The 15,931-nt window shown below is 39.8% G+C and overlaps 1 protein-coding gene across 2 annotated transcripts in view; it reads right to left on the bottom strand.

Annotated features, from left to right (window-relative positions):
• Window positions 1–1,939: 1,939 nt before the first annotated feature.
• The window catches only part of PAPSS1 (3'-phosphoadenosine 5'-phosphosulfate synthase 1), a 180,334-nt gene continuing 166,342 nt past the window's right edge, over window positions 1,940–15,931 (bottom strand). Inside the window, exons 12-13 of one of the 2 annotated variants that reach the window (XR_004540447.1) lie at window positions 2,751–2,837; window positions 2,471–2,537 (exon numbers count right to left, since the gene is read on the bottom strand). Coding sequence is in view for 1 of the 2 variants with exons in the window: in XM_033956484.1 (XP_033812375.1) it covers window positions 2,399–2,537 (139 nt within the window). In the remaining variant the exon portion in view is untranslated. Of the gene's footprint in view, window positions 2,538–2,750; window positions 2,838–15,931 lie in introns of both variants that reach the window. The other variant, XM_033956484.1, reaches the window with a different exon arrangement.

Below are 15,931 nucleotides of genomic sequence, written 5' to 3'. Positions count from 1 at the left end.
AAAAGCTTTTCTATAGTCATTGAAGAAAAGGTATAGGGTTTTTTTTGGTATTCTTTGCTCTTCTCCAATATCCAACATCGGCAATAATGTCTCCTGTTCCTCGACCTTTTCTGAAACCAGCCTGAACTTTGGGTAGTTCTTGCTCAACGTATGATTGGAGCCTTCGTTGTATTCTTTTCAGCAATATTTTGCTGGCGTGTGGAATTAATGCAATTGTTCTGTAGTTATTACAGTCCTTGGCATCATTGCTCTTTAACTGAGTTGCTCACTAATGTAATCATTTTCTGTATTTCTTTAATTTATTCAGGAAAACAGTAAGGTCTTTGACAAACTTGAACACTTAGAGTCATCTCTAATAGTGTGCATAAAGTGTTCACCCAGAAAGGCTAGAGACTATACAGAAGTTGAAAATTACTTCCCTGAATGATTGCAAACTGGTAGGCAAATTGTATGAACTAGATATTGCCTTCCACAAGGTTCAAGCCCCCTTACATTACATTAGCGATATGTATTCTGCCAATACCTTGCGGTTCAAGGGGGATTACATAAAAGTTATCAGAGATTACATAAAAGTTTACAGGAATAGCATAAGAGATGTCATAAGAGTTACGTAAGAATTACCAAAGAGCTGTCAAGATCTTAAGGTGGTAAGTGTTGGGTAAATAGAGGCATTTTAGCATTAGTTGGGTAGTTAGAGTATAATAAGGGTATAGAGTGGGTAGGTGGGGTTTGGGTGGGAACAGGTTGTGATGAGGACAAAATATTTGCGTTAGCCATGTGTTTAAAAAATAATATGGTAAATATGTATTTCTTTCTCATCAGTTTGACTGCTTTCCTAATCAACTGGACTGTGAGGGAGTGAGTAAAACAAACACAGTTCCCCTTAAGAGCTCATTGGGTCACAATAAAAGAATGCTAGCTAGACTGCTACGAGTGAACTCCACAGAGCAAGCACAGGATGTGAAGGCCCAGAACAAAGCAATAGAGTCCCCCAAGACAGTTTCCAAGCTGGGGCAGCAGTTTCCAAAGACAGGCCCAGGCCAAGAGAAAGGGGTCCTTCAGGAGAGTTCCTATCTAGTTGCTGCAGTGTTTGATAATGTGCCAAAGTAGAAAGATTATATTGTGAAGTGTTAGCCAGCAGGTGACTACAGAGTTTGAAGATGGGCTAAGACTATAGCATACAAATGAGAGTGTTAAACTTGGGCCTAATAGAAGCTGGTCACTAAAAGGCTGGGCCTGGGAGAACCTGAGAGTGTAAATTCCCCTTTTGTGTGAGTAGGGCTTCCAGATGTCCAGATTTTCCCATTAGCACACGAGTCCTTAACTACACCTGTTGTCTAGATAGCATGGGCTCCTGCACTAACCACGTGCTAATCAGTTAGTGCATGACAATGGCCACATGCTATACGATTAGTATAGCTGTGCCCACTCTCTGCCCCTAAACATGCACCTAGCGCCAGAAAATCAGTTTTATTTTTCAGCGAAAGGATATATAAAAACTACCGTGGGATACCTGAGCACACCCTGCAGTAGTACTTTTGTACATGAGGTAAGCACCCATTAGTGCTTACCCCCAGCTTAGTAAAAGGGACCTTAACCTTCTCTTACCTTAGGTACATACGGTACCTGAATACAGCTCTTCTTAACTACTAGAAAGGTATGATCCAAATTTTTATTCTCTTCCTGCTGACCTTTTTTTCTGGGAAGAACCTACCTATGTCTTCCAGTTAGATTTCAAAATAGGAGACAGATTGATTTCAGTGGAGCCTATTTGACCAGTATGACCAACCACCACTGGGTAGTTTTCTGTGAATGCACTGGTAAGATATCTACCATCACCTCTAGGAGAGCAATAATTATTTTAACCACTGCCTCAGGCATAATAGCAGGGCAGAAATTAGAATGAACGAATGAAACTTCAAAATAAGACAAAAACCCAATAAATTAAGATAAAATTGTATTTGTGCAGCAGAAACTTAGAACAAATTTCTTTTAAATAAGGTATTAAAATCAGAGCTTACAAGATTAGAATGCTAAAAAGGTTGACTGCATATAACAGCTGTTAGTTTTAAATACAATTCTCACAAGTTACCTTGCAAAAATTAAAAAGCAACGCAATAGCATTTTTAAAAGCAAAAATGTTATGGTACAGGACAAACATAACGGCTAAAATGCTTGCAATTAAAGGCAGGAAAAAAATAACATATTAAAAACCCAGCAGAGTATCATAATACTAAAAGGAAAAGAAATGGAATATTAAAATCATCAGATAAAAGAAAAACAGAGAGAGTAAAATATAGCATTTAAGGGAAAGGACTGTCCTTCCAAGTGCACCCAAAGGAATGTGAAGATCAATTGTGTGGTCCCCTTTTTTTCAGAAATCAAGTAACACGAGAGCCTAAACCTTCTCCAAGGATTTATAATATTCTTTGAGCACATTCCAAGCTTTGGGAGCCATGAAACCATCTGGAGGGTTCTCTCCTTCTCGAGCAAGTTTGCGCATGCGGGTTCCTGAAATGAATTCAAAGTCTTCAGGGCTGGAAAGAAGCACAATAGGAAGAATATCAAAAACTGGGGAAATGTGTTTGTTTTTAAGATTTGACAAACCTCATTGGGATAGTATCATAAATAAATAAATATACCTAGAATTACCTGAGAACAAGTTTATCTTTTTTGCTTTTTCCAAATGTACCCATTACATTAAAAACAAAGTCTATTTGCCATTAGAGGCAAACACTAGTGATACTAACCCTAAGTTTTGGAAGTTCAGTGCTGCCTATAAGTTCAGGCTGGGGAGGTCTGCATACTCTGCACAGATATATGACAGGCATATTCTTCTGCAGGGGTCAAATCATTAAACAATGATGACAGGAGAGGAGGAAATTAAAAGGACAGTGTCACTTATGGATGCCAAGAGAACAATGTAAACATTTACCCTACTCAAAAGTTAAAAAGAAAAAAAAAAGACAGTCATAGGTTTACCACTGTCAGCAAAGCACAACCCTTCCTATCATGCAATGTGTCTCAAAATAAATGAGAGTCATAAAAATAAATGAACAGCCCTCTTGGAAAGAATGGAAAGGTGATTATGTAACACCATGTCCTGCTGCTAAAAATATAATTACAAATACAAATTATTCTTGTATTCCACAAACATTACCAGGTTTGATGCAGATCACAATCAATTTAACCGATTATAATCAGGAACTATAAAAGGCAATCAAAAAACATGAATAGTATTATACCTAGTATAAATTTATTATACTGCAGAGAATTTGTGCCCCGGTTTTTCTACTGTCTTCTCCAAGAGAAGTGTGCAGGCAATTACCATATCTAGGCATGATTTTTGGGAACTGCTAGCACCCGTCTGGAGTATTTTGTTTTATAAATGTATGTAAGAGGTATCAGATAGTTCTGGAACTTCATGAACACGTCTTAACTCTTCGCCTATCCCTAGGCAAACTGAAACTAGCATAAGAACATAAGAAGTTGCCGCTGCTGGGTCACACCTGTGGTCCATCGTGCCCAGCAGTCCACTCCCGCGGCGGCCCCCAGGTCAAAGACTAGTGCCCTGAGACCAGCCCTACCTGCATACGTTCCAGTTCTGCAGGAACTTGTCTAACTTTGTCTTGAATCCCTGGAGGGTGTTTTCCCCTATAACAGCCTCCGGAAGAGTGTTCCAGTTTTCTACCACACTCTGGGTGAAGAAGAACTAAGGTTAACACCGCAAGCCTCAAAAATGCTGTGTAATGGCAAAATTTGAACTCCTATCAGAGGAACCCATCCAACTGACTCCAGTGATGTGAAGTATATGAAAAATTGGAGAGCAGCGAACAACTCGTTCGGGATCTTCCTGGATCTTCCTCTTATGCATAAAATGCAATGATGTACAGTAAAATCTGATAAGGGGTACAAGAAAAACATCAAGCCTACCATGTAACTGCTGTTATCACCAAAACACTTAGCAAGAACCAGGAAAAAGAAAAAAGAACCTATATGCACAAATCAAGACAAAAGGTAAATGTGTTCAGAATACACACTTCATTATTGTTTGACTCATTTGCGCCATGATGATTATTTCTGATACGGTTTGCATGCAGTTTGTGACATGTTTTGTACGAATCTCATTTAAGTGTGGCATGATTTAATGTTCCTGCACAGGGATTGGAATAGTTATGAGGAAGTGTGTAGCAGTTCATGTTCTCTGCCCAGGCTCTACATTTAAAACTGCCTTTATCTTGTTTGTACTCAGGTCTTTGTAGCGGAAGCATTCTTGTTTATAGTTGTTTGTACCAATGGTGCAAAAATAAGTTAATTATAAATGAAGTTTCTGTTTATTTCCTGTAAACAAAGACCAACTGAAAGGAGGTACAGTATAATCTCATTATAATGGACTTCAAGGGACCTGGAAAAACGGTCCGTTATATCCAGAGTTGCATTTTAAAAAAAAACTTTATTTAGGTTAACTTGAAACAACGTACAATCAAAGAACAACAGTGACTGCACAAGCATATCAGCAACATCAATAACAAAACTCAGCAAAACATTGGTATGGCATGAAACGATCGCAAAACCAGAACACTAAAAGATGATCTAAAGCAGGGGTGTCCAGCCTGTGGCCCCGGTCGAAGGCGATGCAGTGTTTTCCTCTGCTGCCCCCGGGTGTTTACCGTCTTGCCGGCTCCCTCCTCTGTCTTGCTGTTTACGCGTTTGTGTGGCCCCAGAAACATTTTTTTCGGCCAATGCAGCTCAGGGAAGCCAAAAGGTTGGACACCCCTGATCTAAAGCATTATGTCACACTGCACTGGAAAGAAAAATAATCTGTCATTTTCTTCTGGGCAGCATTTCTTTCATATGTTTTAGTGATGTATGCATTTTGATATTGTATCACCAGCACGCCACACGTCTTGTAGGCGGAGCCTGCATGTCATAGCCGAACAAGACTACCGCTAAAAGTGGCTCTGGGGACCAAATTGTTTGCCCTTTATATGTGAGAGTCCGCTATATGCGGTGCTTTTCTGCATGTTCGTAAAGGCACATGGCCGGGACCAGCGAACCTCGTCTGTTATAGACGATATTCCGTTATAAGCGAGTCCGTTAAAACGGGATTATACTGTAATCAGCAAGTATAGTGAAATTACTGTGGTACTAAAACTATTCAGTTTTAAAATACATAAAATGGAGCATAGGAAAAAAGTAGGAAATAAAATGAAATTGTAACTGGTCAATAGTGAAAAGGACCCCAAAACAGAAAGGGTGAAATTGGTCCAGCTAGATGTTTTGTCCAACTACACGTCTAATTATTTTTGCCAATATCAATAAAAAAAAATCCAAAACAAGCCATTTGTGTGTAGGAGGGGCCAGTATTTTTAATGGATGGCCACAGACAAGTCAGCAGAGCTGTGGGGCACCCTAAGGGGCACTGCTATGAACTTCACATTAAAACAGGTAGACATCTCACCATAACTCCCCTACACATGGTGAGCCCTCCAAACTTCCCCCCTCCAAAACCTACTTACCTGTCTACTACCCCAATAGACCTTATGCCTGCAGGTGTCACCTATATGGCAGTACAGTGGGTTTTGGTGGGCTCACACTTTCCATGACATGTGTACTGGTTATGGTGGCATATGGGACTGGCCAGACTACTTCAGAGACCTGCTTGCAGATCTATTAGGACTGGCCATAGAATCTGTAGCTGTCAAAGATACAGCGATGTACTGTTTCATGCAGATATTAGGGGGGTGGGTGGGGGTGGGAAGGGGTCAGTGACAAGTGGGAGAGCATGTGGGGCCATATTTTCATCCTTCAAGTGGTCATCTGGTCATTTTGGGTACCTTTTTGGCCCTTAGTCATTTTAAAAACAGGTCTAGTCCAAAACATCCAGATTCTGTCCTGGACATTTTGTAAAATGTTCTCACTGTAAAACGTCCAAGTACTAAGCCCGCCCCAAACCTATCTAATATGCCCCCTTAACATTTAGACACACTGGAGACAAAATTACCAGAAAGACATCTAAAAAGTCTGTTTCGAAAATGCCCCCTTGAATATTTTGACTAGTAAGACATCCAAGTGCCGCTTTATGCCATCTTTTGGATATCCATCTTTTTTGAAAATGAACCTCCAAATGTCTGGCACCTAACTTTGGATATCTTTTCAAACTAAATATTTTAAAGAGATAAGGGGTAAAAATTCAGAAAAAGTTAATTTTGAGGGCAAAGGATTATATTGTTGATGGCGAGATTATACGTTTGCTATTCCTTTTTGTACAGATTGTTCTATATAGAACACACTGCCTTCCTCAGTTTGCATGGAAGCATCCTTGACTAGCTTTTAAGCTGCTCTTAAGACCTTTCTGCTTCCACTTATGACTACATTGCTTTCCTTCCAAGTTTAAGTTTGCTGCACTTTCTCTCATCACCCTAAAGAGTATAATATAGGCTCTGACTTTTATCCCTGCCTTTCCTCTTATTGTATTTCCAATTCTCCTCCCTTCTTCCTCTCTTAATATTTTTCTACATCTTTTACATTTCCCATATATATATATATATTGTTTGTATTTCTCAATGAGCAGTATATCAAACCTCTAATACACTTGAAACTTGATATAAGGTATTCAGCCCTCTGGTCACTATTTTCTGTGTGCCAGGTACAGGTAAACAGTGAACACCTAACCTAACCAGGTATTAAAGTTTTCTCATGTGCAAGCTCTAAGATAACCACATCTCTGTGCTCTTGAATTGTGGCACAAAGGGTGTAATTTGCCAGCAGAAGCCTAATATATACTACAACTATTACTTTTACCCTCCCTGTTTTCTTATGAAATCTACCTTTTGTTTAATAGAACTATAAGCTCTATCAAAACATCACAAGGCCAGTGGCTACACTTTATGATTTGTGCTTCATGCATTCCGTTATCTTTTGATTCAAGCTCCAGTAGTATGTTGATTATTTTTTACTTCTGGATTTTAAGACATCAGCTTAAGTCCATGCAAAATTATTTATTTGCTTCGTTTATAGGTCACCTACGACTAAGGTTCCAGCCGGTTTAGCATGCGTGTATTTTAGCCAAAAAACAAAATATGGAGGAAAGAATTCAAAAAAGAAAAAAAACATGAAAAGATCACACTGAATGCATTACATAAATAATAATAATAATAATGGTTCTAGGTGGCTCACAACAAATAAAAACCAATCATACATGTTTTTCAAAAGCACTTTGTTATTGGAATAGAAGTCAATCAACAATTCAACTATGCTTTAAAATACATTTCTTAGATGTTTGTATTTTGAGTGCTATTTGAGGCTTATTTAGTAGTATTTTATAAATATTGATTAAATGTTGGTTTGTGTTTCAGAGACTGACATCCTTATGAAAGACGTCGTCTTTCTGAACTCACTATTTGGCTTCCTGATGAAATATTGAAACGTGGTACGTCAAGGCCAAAGAACATTGCTCAACAGATAAGTTTCAGTTTTTATATTTTGATGCTTTGCACAATACAGTGGTGCCTCACACAATGAACTTAATTCGTTCCAGGAGCAAGTTTGTTATGCGAAAAGTTCGTTATGTGAAACGCGTTTTCCCATAACAATACATGTTAAAAAAAATAATTCGTTCTGTAGCATAAAATATGCTAAGATGACATAAAAAAAGATAAATTTATCTTGTTAGAGCTGGTGTTAGACACAACTGGGGACTGCAAAGTCCAGGCAGAGGCTTACGGCTCTCTTTGACCAGGGGGGACAGTTGCCCTAGTTGCACTACCCTAACCCTATTCCTGCTATGTGTGACTGTGGTATTCTGTTAGCATGATATAGAGGGGATATATGTGAAGGGGAGGGGAGACAGGGGTTTTGTTGATCCTTGCTGTGTATTATAATCACCCCCCACATACTCCCCAGTACCTTTTTTAATTCCTCCCATCTTTCCCAGCCAGTGGCGTACAGGCCAGAAGCGCAGAGATCAGGAGCAATTCCTCTGCACGCCTGTGTGGGCCCATGCCGATCTCCGAATGGCTGCAGTTAGTTCTTGTGAGTCCCGCGAGAGCTGGCTGCAGTTAGTTCTTGTGAGTCCCGCAAGAGCTGACTGCAGCCATTCAGAGATCAGCGCAGGCCCAGGCAGTAGCACAGAAGGCTTGCTCTTGATCTCTGTCTGCGCTTCTGGCTGGGAAATTTGCTAGACCACCAGTTCGAGTGAGCGGGTGAGATTAAAGTTGCAGCAGTGGTGGCTTTTTTAAAAAAATATGTGGCGGCGGGGGGAGGTTTAAAAATATGCGGTGGCGGCAGAGGCTTAAAAATATGCAGCAGCGGCGGCAGGGGGGTTTAAAATATGTAGCGCCACTGCACAGGGAGCCAGGCGGAGAGAGGGCAGTTAAGCGATGCAGCTCGGGCGACTTCGTTGTGTGAAATGAAGTTCGTTGTGGGAAGCAAGACCTGAAGTTCGTTGTGCGCAGCGTTCGCTGTGCGAGGCGTCCGTTATGCGAGGCACCACTGTAGTATTTCAGTAAATTTTAAGGGTAAAGGTGGTGAGGTTTTGGGGGGGAACAAGTTCCCCTTTTTCCTCCATGTCTCTGAGCATAACCCTCTAATTAGACCATTGTTATAGTTGAATTGATTGACTTCTATTCCAATAACAAAATGCTTTTGAAAAACGTGTTTATATAATGCATTCTGCATTATATTTGGCAGATTCTCAAAACGGCTTACTGTGGTCTTTTCCAAGCTTCTTAGCAATCTCTGATTCTGCTATGCAAATGGGCTTATCAATATTTAAACAAACACTCTGGTCAATTCTTCATCATCGCCAAGTGATTCTCCTAGCACGGCATTGGCTTTTGGCAAGCAAAACTCTGCGACTGGTCTGAGGGTGCCGTACTATGCCAGCACTGTAAAAAGTGCATCTCTGATGTGTGTTTTGACTGTGGCTAATGAAGCAAAACAAAAATTACATGATTCACATAAATTATAGTCTTTTTTTTTTTTTTTTGAGGGGGGTTAGACAAAAACACGCTTCTTGAGCACGTGTGTTATAGGTGTGTCTTTTGCGTTTCTGGCTGTGGTTCATGATGAAATTTGACATTAAAAACAAATTACATGAATTATAGTAGTTTGGGAGGGAGAAAAAGCATGTCTTATGTGTGTTTGTTGAAAGTCAATGTTGCATCTCCCCTTCCTTCCCTTCCCCTTCATCCAATAGCTTTGGCACGCCTATGATTGACACACCGCTCCCGATATCCACCCATACCATCTGTGGGCACAGCTATATGGCATTGTGGTGTATTCTGCACATGTGCCGACTGCTATCACCGGCGACTCATCTCATGTAAATTTAGCGAACCTTCGCTATTCTCTGCCAACCTCATTTGCATGTGCATTTTTTTTTTTTTAGCTGAAAAACTACCGCCTTTTTGAAATTGCTACAATAATGGCTGCAACAGCCGCCCAACGGTTTTTACCACAAAGTTTTGAGAACCTAGCCCTAAAGGGCTCCTTTTACGATGCCGCGTTAGCGGTTTAACGCGCGCTAAACTGCCGGCCGCACTAGCTGCTACCGCCTCCTCTTGAGCAGGCGGTAGTTTTTCAGTTAGCGCGGGGGTTAGCGCATGATAAAACGTTGCGTGTGATAAAGCCGCTAACGCGGCTTTGTAAAAGGAGCTCTAAATGGCTGACGTCAACTCACATACACAATAAAATAGACAAAACATAAAAATAATAAAAAGAGGGAACAGCATCTTATCCACCATTACGTATCAACACTGCCAAAAATAAAATTCTAGGTAATCAGAAAAGCCTCCATGAATCATTGATCTCACACATCCCTACTTCTCTTAAACTTATTTTTTTGCCCAATCATAATTCCTTAAAATATTTAAGCAGCTATGGCTGGTTCTTCAATGGATCCCAAGGAGAAAAACTACATCCACCCAAATTTTACACAATTACCCTTTCTCTGCATTTCAACATATGATCATTGCCCCACACCTCCCCCATTATTGATCGTAGATCATGCATGACATGTGAAGTAACTAAATAACCAGAAAAGAAAGGAACGAGACAAAACAGATAGAACAGCAAATGTTGTTTGATGACTGTTTCCCCACAACTGTTTACTTTATGACTGATTAATCTAGAAATCACAAGCAGCAAATGCTATGTCCTGTTTTATATTTACATAGCAAGTAAGCTTGTGAAGTAAAAATGACAGGAGGAATGGATACTGTTGTGTCTATTTACCCTATATTACTTTGATCGCAGGGAATTCCTTCCATTAAGCAGCCAACACTTTTGCTACCAAGCTTCAAAGTCTCAAATATGTGGAGCTGACTTAGAAAAGTCCTAAAAACAGCTTTGAGAAACTAACATGCATTTAGTTGTTTTATTTATGCCAAACCCATGGTTTATACAAAGCATAGAAGGAAGTATCATTAACGATCAGGGCTTAATTTATAGGAACAGCCTGCAACATGGTTCCACCACTTCTTTCAGAATCAAAAGCAGAAAAGGCAGCAGGCAGGGAGGAGGGAAGTTGAGCCCGAGTAATGACTAACCCCGGTAACTTACAGGGTACTGACTTCCCCTAAACATTCCCTCACCAGTGTCCACTTGGGGAGCCGGGAAGGGAGAGAGAAATGCTGGAACTGGTGGGGAGGGGAAGAAAAGGAGAAATGCTAGGCCTGGTTCGGGGAGAAGGAGAGGGAGCAGGAGAAAAAAAAAAAGAAAAGACAGACCTCAGACACTCACAGAACCCCTTACAAGTAACAGAAGTTCATGTTCTCAATCACTAGTCTTTAAAACAAAACAAAAAAAAAACCTCTGCCAAAATAATCAAAACATGGCCAAAAAAAAACCCCCTCTTCATTCATTTTTACAGTGGTTCCAGAATTCCCCTGAAGCAACTGGTTGATGAAGTGAGGACCCTTTTTGGGATGAAACATCAAATTGAGCATCCAGTCTTAAAAAAGACATCAAATCAATTGTAGAAATTGCATGCTGATATACTGTACATCAATCTGTGTCTTTCCATTATAAAACGAAAACATCTGCATGGGGTTTCCTTGATGTAAGCTATGAACACTAAACTTCTGTGGGAGAATGTTGGTTTTTGTACTTTTTCTTAGATGACAGCTTGTAATATTTGTTTAAGTAATGGAGTTGTGTGTGTGGGGGGGGGGGGGATTCCAAATTATTTTTTTAAAATTTTAGGTTGGTTTTTTTTTTTTTTTTAGACCAGCAACTGAGAATAAGAGTTGCCATTGGGATAGACTGAAGGTTCATCAAGCCCAGTATTCTGTTTCCAACAGTGATCAATCCAGGTCACAAGTACCTGACAAGATCCTAAAAGAGTAAAACAGATTTTAACCTGCATATCCTAGAAATCAGCAATGGATTTTACCAACTCTATTTTAATAACAGCTTATGGACATTTTTCCAGTGTGTTTTAAATTTAGTACTTGGCAGCTTCATTGCATGTTCCCTAGTTCTAGGATTTCTAACGAAACTAAACCTTAAGTTTATATATTGCATCCTCTCCATAAAGATAGAGCTCGGCATGGTTTACAGGAACTTTAAAATAAGGAAGGAAAAACAGAATAAGAATTAGTGATTATAAAGAGGGTAGAAAGATTTACATTTCTGAGAATAACCAAGTTTTCAGATGCTTACGGAATAATTGGAGGGAGCCCAGATTCCGCAGCAGGGCAGAAAGGTTATTCCAAAGCTCAGTGAATTTGAAGAAAAGAGATGTTCCCAATTTTCCCAGATAGAGGACACCTTTAAATGAGGGGAAAGATAGTTTAAGTTTTTGGGTGGATCTGGCAGTGTCAGGTCTTGAAGAATTCCAAGATAGTGGAATTAGGGGAGGAAGAGTGCCATGTAGGATCTTGAATATTAGGCAGGCACATTTAAAGTGAACCCTAGAAATTACTGGAAGCCAGTGAAGTTTTGACAGAAGCGGGGAAACATGATCAAATTTACTTTTTGCGAAAATCAACCTAGCCGCAGTATTCTGGACCTGCTGAAGTCTTTGAAGACTTTTCTTGGTTAGACTTAGATAGATGGAGTTACAATAGTCCAGTCTGGAAAGAATGATTGATTGTATAAGGACAGCAAAATGTTGTTGGTGGAAGCAGGATCTCACTTTTCTCAACATGTGAAGACTAAAAAAACATTTTTTTTTACCAGAGAGAGTAAACAAGCGATTCACATCTACCTATTCTAGTCCACTCAGTATTTTATAAACCTCTATCATATCTCCCCGGAGCCATCTTTTCTTCAAGCTGAAGAGCCGTAGCTGCTCAGCCTTTCCTTATAGGGAAGTTGTTCCATCCCCTTCACCATTTTCGCTGCCCTTCTCTGTACCTTTTCTAATTCTGATATATCTTTTTTGAGACGTGGTGACCAGAATTGCACACAATCAATGAAGTGATACAAAGGCATTATAACATTCTCATTTTTGTTTTCCATTCTTTACCTGATAATTCCTAATATTCTATTTGCTTTTTTATCCACCACTGAACAGGTTTCAGCATGTTATCAATCATAATGCCTAGATCCTTTTCCTGGGTGGTGACTCCTAATATGGAACCCTGCATCACAAAATTATAACTCATGTTCCTTTTACCTCACATGCATCACTTTGCACTTGCTCACATTAAGGGCTCCTTTTCCGAAGCTGCATTAGCGGTTTAATGCGCTAGCGGTTAGCGGTTTAATAGCATGCGCTAAACTGCCAGCCGCGCTAGACGCTAATGCCAGCATTGAGCTGGCGTTAGTTCTAGCCGCATAGCGTGGGTTTAGTGCGTGCTAAAAAGCTGCGTACGCTAAAACCGCTAATGCGGCTTTGTAAAAGGAGCCCTAAATGTCATCTGCCATTTTGATGGCCAGTCTCCCAGTCTCGCAAAGTCCTCTTGCAATTTTTATCAATCTTCTTGCAATTTAATAACTTTGAACAATTTTGTGTCATCAGCAAATTTAAATTACCTCACTAATTATTAGCACAGACCCTGGGGGAACGCCACTATCTACCCTACCCCATTGTGAATACTTAACATTTAACCCTACTCTGTTTTCTGTCTTTTAACCAGGTCTTAATCCACAATAGGACATTACCTCCTATCCCATGACTTTCTAATTTCCTCAGGATTTATTCATGAAGTACTTTGTCAAATGACTTTTGAAAATCCAGATATACAACATTGTCCGGCTCACCTTCATCCACATGTTTATTCACTCCTTCAAAGAAAGGCAATAGATTGGTAAGGCAAATTTACTTTAACTAAATCCATTTTGGCTTTGTCTCATTAATCTATGCTTGTGTATATGCTCCAATTTTGTTCTTTATAATATCATTTTGCTCGGCACTGATATCAGGCTCACATATAAGAATGAAAGGAATCGGATATCTTCCTTTTCTACTTTTTTTTCTCACTTTTCTACTTACTAGAACACCACTACTACAGTCATATTATAAAGCAGCCATTTCTTATGTTAAAACCAGGAATTAAAGCTCTTGGAGCAACTTTTTACCTTCGTAATCCTTGCAAATGTATCATACAATATAATTCTCAAAAATATGTTTTCTTTGAGCCCTACCAGCTGACTTCTTTCCTCTCTCTATCTCGGCTTGAGAAGGAAAAGAAAGGAGGGGTATAGAAAAATGTAGATGCCCATATCAGTTAACTTGTATCATTTTGCCTTAGTTATTATTTCCTAATTTCCGTTTTATATATTACATTTTGGATCTTTTGTGGACTTGAGCTGATTTAAGTTAAATTAATATCTTTGAATTTATTTTATTACTGGATCTCTTGACTTAAAAGCTTTCTGTACAAGTATATCTTGATTTGTATTTTTCAAAATTAAAAAAAAAAGCAGCCAATTACTCCTGTTTAAAGAAAAATTCAAGGCGAAGCAGTAGGAGTTGAAGTGGTAAGCCAGCTTACTAAAGTTCTTTTTCAGCTAGCCCACCAGTCCTATTTTGACCAAATGAAACCGTTGACTTCCTCAATAATGCAGTTCTTTCAAACTAGAAGGTAAGAGCTCATTTATAATCTCTAGACTACGAAGGCCTTCGCTCAGGCATTCAAATGAGGCTTCAAACAGAAGGTTGGAAGCACTATTTCTTCAGCTGGGTGGGAAGGCATGACAACATTGGGTAACAACTTGGAATGCACCTGAAGGACGTTTGAGGATGGAACTATGTATATAGTTATGCATGTTTAGCCTGTAACCCGTTCTGAGCTCTTTGGGGAAAATGGGATAGAAAACGAATTAAATAAATAAATTAAATTAAATATATTATGGCTTGCGCAGTATTAGTGCTTAAAAGTCCATTAATCCTTCTAGCTCACAATAGCTACCAAGAGCAGCACAGGTTCAAAAGGAGATTTTATGAGTGAAGCAAAGACTAGATTTAGAGCAGGGCTGCCCAAGTCCGGTCCTCAAGATCTACTGGCAGGCCAGGTTTTCAGGATATCCACAATGAATATGCATGAGAGAGATTTGCATACCAAGAAGGCAGTGCAGGCAAATCTCTCTCATGCATATTCCTTGTGGATATCCTGAAAACCTGGCCTACCAGTAGATCTCGAGGACCGGACTTGGGCAGCCCTGATTTAGAGTCTCAAGGCACAAGGGGTTTCTAAAACAGTGGTTTTACATTACATGGGCCTTTCATGAAGTGTAAAACCAGTTGCAATTGTAAACTGAAAAGGTTATTTACTGTAACAACGTATGCTAACAGTTTAGTGAGAAGTGCTCTGACAAAAGAGCATCTGTTAACTCCGTGAGGACATCATCACACAAGCCTGAAGAACGGAGGCACTGGGCCACAATTGACAAAGCATAGATTCTAGCCAAGGTTTCAAAAGAAAATCAGAAGCATCCTGATCAGACGTGTTGTCAGCCTCTTTTGATATAGAAGCTAGCTGCTTTTGGGATTTGCAGAAAAACCCGGCAAGAAAAGTTGCATTTTGTAAAAGAAGGCGTGCAGGTATTGTACCACAAAGCTGGTAAGCAGCTATTCTCAGACAGTATAGCTCCTTGAAATACTTTATTCCCAAAATGGTCCATCAATCTAGAATCCTTTCCAGAAGGACTATTAGAAAAATCTTTACATTTTTTTGGCATACCAAATAGCTGCTTCTACAGCTACTGAGCCACTAAAGTTTTATTAAGATTTGGGGGAAGGTCAATCCATGGATCAAAGATGCTCAATTTTGTGCTTGGCCGAGTGTTCACAATCAGAACTTGTTGCTTTTGACAGTTTTGTTCATGTTAAAAGAAAGTAACATCATGCTGGAACCACATTCTGGATTTAGGCTGTTTCTTGTTTGGTAGAAGATAAACAGTTACGTATACACAGTCTATGCCTGGGCTCTGGAGAAATAATTCCTACTCACCCGAGCCCCACCCCCCAGCCCAAACCCCACCAGTTGAGTTGCAAACAGAGAAAAAGGAGCAGTGGGCGATCGACGAACTAAGGAGGAGGAATCGGCACGGCAGGGAGGAAGGCAGGCAGGCTTCAGTGCAGGAGGGAGGAAGGGCAAAGGCTGGAAGGAAGTGTGGGGGAGGGGGCAAAAACTCAGGACATAGGAAGAAAGGAAGGAGGGAATAGAAAGAGACAATTGTTGGGCCTGAGGAAGGAAAGAAAGAACTATCTAGTGCAACCAGAAATCACTAAACAAAGGTAGGATTTCAATTTAGTGATCAAAATATGTCTGCTGCAGTATATTTGTCTATTTTTCTAGGGGGCTGGGTTCAGAGGCACAATTTGATTTAGAATATTTTTTCTTGGTTTTTCCTCCTCTAAATCTAGGATGCATCTTATGGTCAGGTGCGTCTTATAGAGCGAAAAATACGGTCGTCTTTTGTTTCTTTTTCAATCTTAAAAAAAGGCACGAAAACATTTTAAACCTCTTTCATTCCCCTA

The sequence above is a fragment of the Geotrypetes seraphini genome, chromosome 1, assembly GCF_902459505.1.
Source record: "Geotrypetes seraphini chromosome 1, aGeoSer1.1, whole genome shotgun sequence".
Taxonomy (NCBI): Eukaryota; Metazoa; Chordata; class Amphibia; order Gymnophiona; family Dermophiidae; genus Geotrypetes; species Geotrypetes seraphini.
Note: the sequence above shows the minus strand (reverse complement) of the source record. Positions and strands in the feature narration are given on the sequence as shown.